Source organism: Camelina sativa, chromosome 10, assembly GCF_000633955.1.
Source record: "Camelina sativa cultivar DH55 chromosome 10, Cs, whole genome shotgun sequence".
NCBI lineage: Eukaryota > Viridiplantae > Streptophyta > Magnoliopsida > Brassicales > Brassicaceae > Camelina > Camelina sativa.
The window spans coordinates 2544929-2546775 of record NC_025694.1 but is presented as its reverse complement, the minus strand read 5'-3'; the positions used below and the strand labels follow the sequence as shown (position 1 = coordinate 2546775).

The 1847-nt window shown below is 36.5% G+C and overlaps 1 protein-coding gene across 1 annotated transcript in view; it reads left to right on the top strand.

Moving 5' to 3' along the window:
- LOC104716635 (rac-like GTP-binding protein ARAC3) overlaps positions 511 to 1847 on the top strand; it is a gene marked incomplete in the record, with an annotated part of 3922 nt that continues 2585 nt past the window's right edge. The window contains 5 exon segments of the mRNA XM_019230570.1: positions 511 to 873; positions 1181 to 1268; positions 1373 to 1482; positions 1581 to 1644; positions 1742 to 1806. Coding sequence (XP_019086115.1) covers positions 775 to 873; positions 1181 to 1268; positions 1373 to 1482; positions 1581 to 1644; positions 1742 to 1806 — 426 coding nt within the window.

The window sequence follows — 1847 nt, the reverse complement described above, 5'->3', positions numbered from 1 at the left end:
TGTGTGTGTCGAAAGAACAAGAAGCTAAGTTCTATTGGAACCTCGTCCTTGTCGGAGGAATAAAAAAAAACAAGGAGAGCTCAAATAACAAGCTTTGAAAAAAGGCAATGATATAAGAGAATGTTTCGCACTCTGCTTTTCAGGTTTCCAGAGAAATTTACGCGTTCTGAAATAGAATCTACCGTTGTAACATTAAAACTCTCTCTTCTTCTTTTTTTCTCCCCCAAATTTTGTATCTTGTTATTTTATTTTTACTATTTTTACTTGTCTGTTTTACCCTATTCTTCGCCTATTATGCTGAAAAAAACCAATTTTCTTTGACCAACAAAAAAAACTAGACATGTTTCTTACCGTGATCGGTTAAAACAATATCGACTTTAAATTTCTCAATTTAAAAAATGTATTAACGTTTATTTTAAAATAAGTTGTAAAAAAAATAATTAAATTATTTATATCATCACATAAATTTTGGTAGGGTCTCTGTTTTTGGGGTAACGCAGCAGCTAACCAAAAAAATGTTTATTAAAATTTTGTAAGAAAGAAGAAGAAGAGAGACCAAGAAATTGAAGTGCATGTGAGGGGAAGGGAAGAGCAGGAAGACTCTAGTCTGGGAGAGTGACTTTTTTTCAGCAGCTATTTCTTTGTCTTCTTCCTCTTTAAAGAACCCAACCCTTCACTGTCTCTCTCTCTCTCTCTCTGTTTCTCTAAAATCCCCAATTCAGTGATAAAATTAGGGTTTTTGAAGTTTTGAAGAAGGAGAAAGAAAGAGAAAAGATGAGTGCTTCGAGGTTTATCAAGTGTGTTACCGTCGGTGACGGCGCTGTTGGAAAGACTTGTCTTCTCATCTCCTACACTAGCAACACTTTCCCCACGGTTAGTTTATAAAGTTCTCTTCTTTTTTTTTTTTTACTTTGATTTTGATGAAATTTTTAGCTTTAGGGTTTAGTTGGATTTGTTGTTGGGTGCTTCTATTATGAGTATATTTGTTGGGGTTTTCTTAAAAGTCTTGTTCTTTCTGCTATCTCAGTGAGTGATTGTACTGTAGTAGTGATCTTTTAGGATTTGATAATCTCAGCTATTCATATATCCCATTGCAAAATTTGCAGTGTTTCTCTGGGATGTGTGATCTGTTTTATGATCTTTGTGGCTAATGTTAAGAGTGGGATTTTCGATGTGACAGGATTATGTGCCAACTGTGTTCGATAATTTCAGTGCCAATGTGATTGTGGATGGGAACACTATCAACTTGGGATTGTGGGATACTGCAGGCAAGTTGTGTTTCCCTTGGATTTGTGGTGTTCTTTCTTTTGTCTTTTCAGTTTCTTCTTCCTCTTCCAGTTAGTCATTTGTGTTTTTTGACTCGGTGAAACAGGGCAAGAGGACTACAATAGACTAAGACCTTTGAGCTACCGCGGTGCTGATGTCTTCTTACTTGCTTTCTCACTTGTCAGCAAAGCTAGCTATGAAAATGTTTCTAAAAAGGTTTGATCTTTGGTCACCCCCAGAGACTTGTTTCCTTTTTTAAAATCTTATTCTCATTCAGTGATTCTGATAGAAGCCATCTGGTTTCTTGCTTTTAGTGGGTTCCTGAACTGAGACATTATGCTCCTGGTGTTCCCATCATCCTCGTTGGAACAAAGCTTGGTTCGTTTCTTTTTTAACTCCAACTCTTGATCAACCAACCCATTACCATTTTCTCTGTTTTGGGAAATTTTCTGATATTGTGATGACTCTCTTTCAGATCTTCGAGATGATAAGCAATTCTTTGCCGAGCACCCTGGAGCTGTGCCTATCTCTACTGCTCAGGTACCTTTTCTCACTTGATTATAACGCATTCCTCCGTGTTA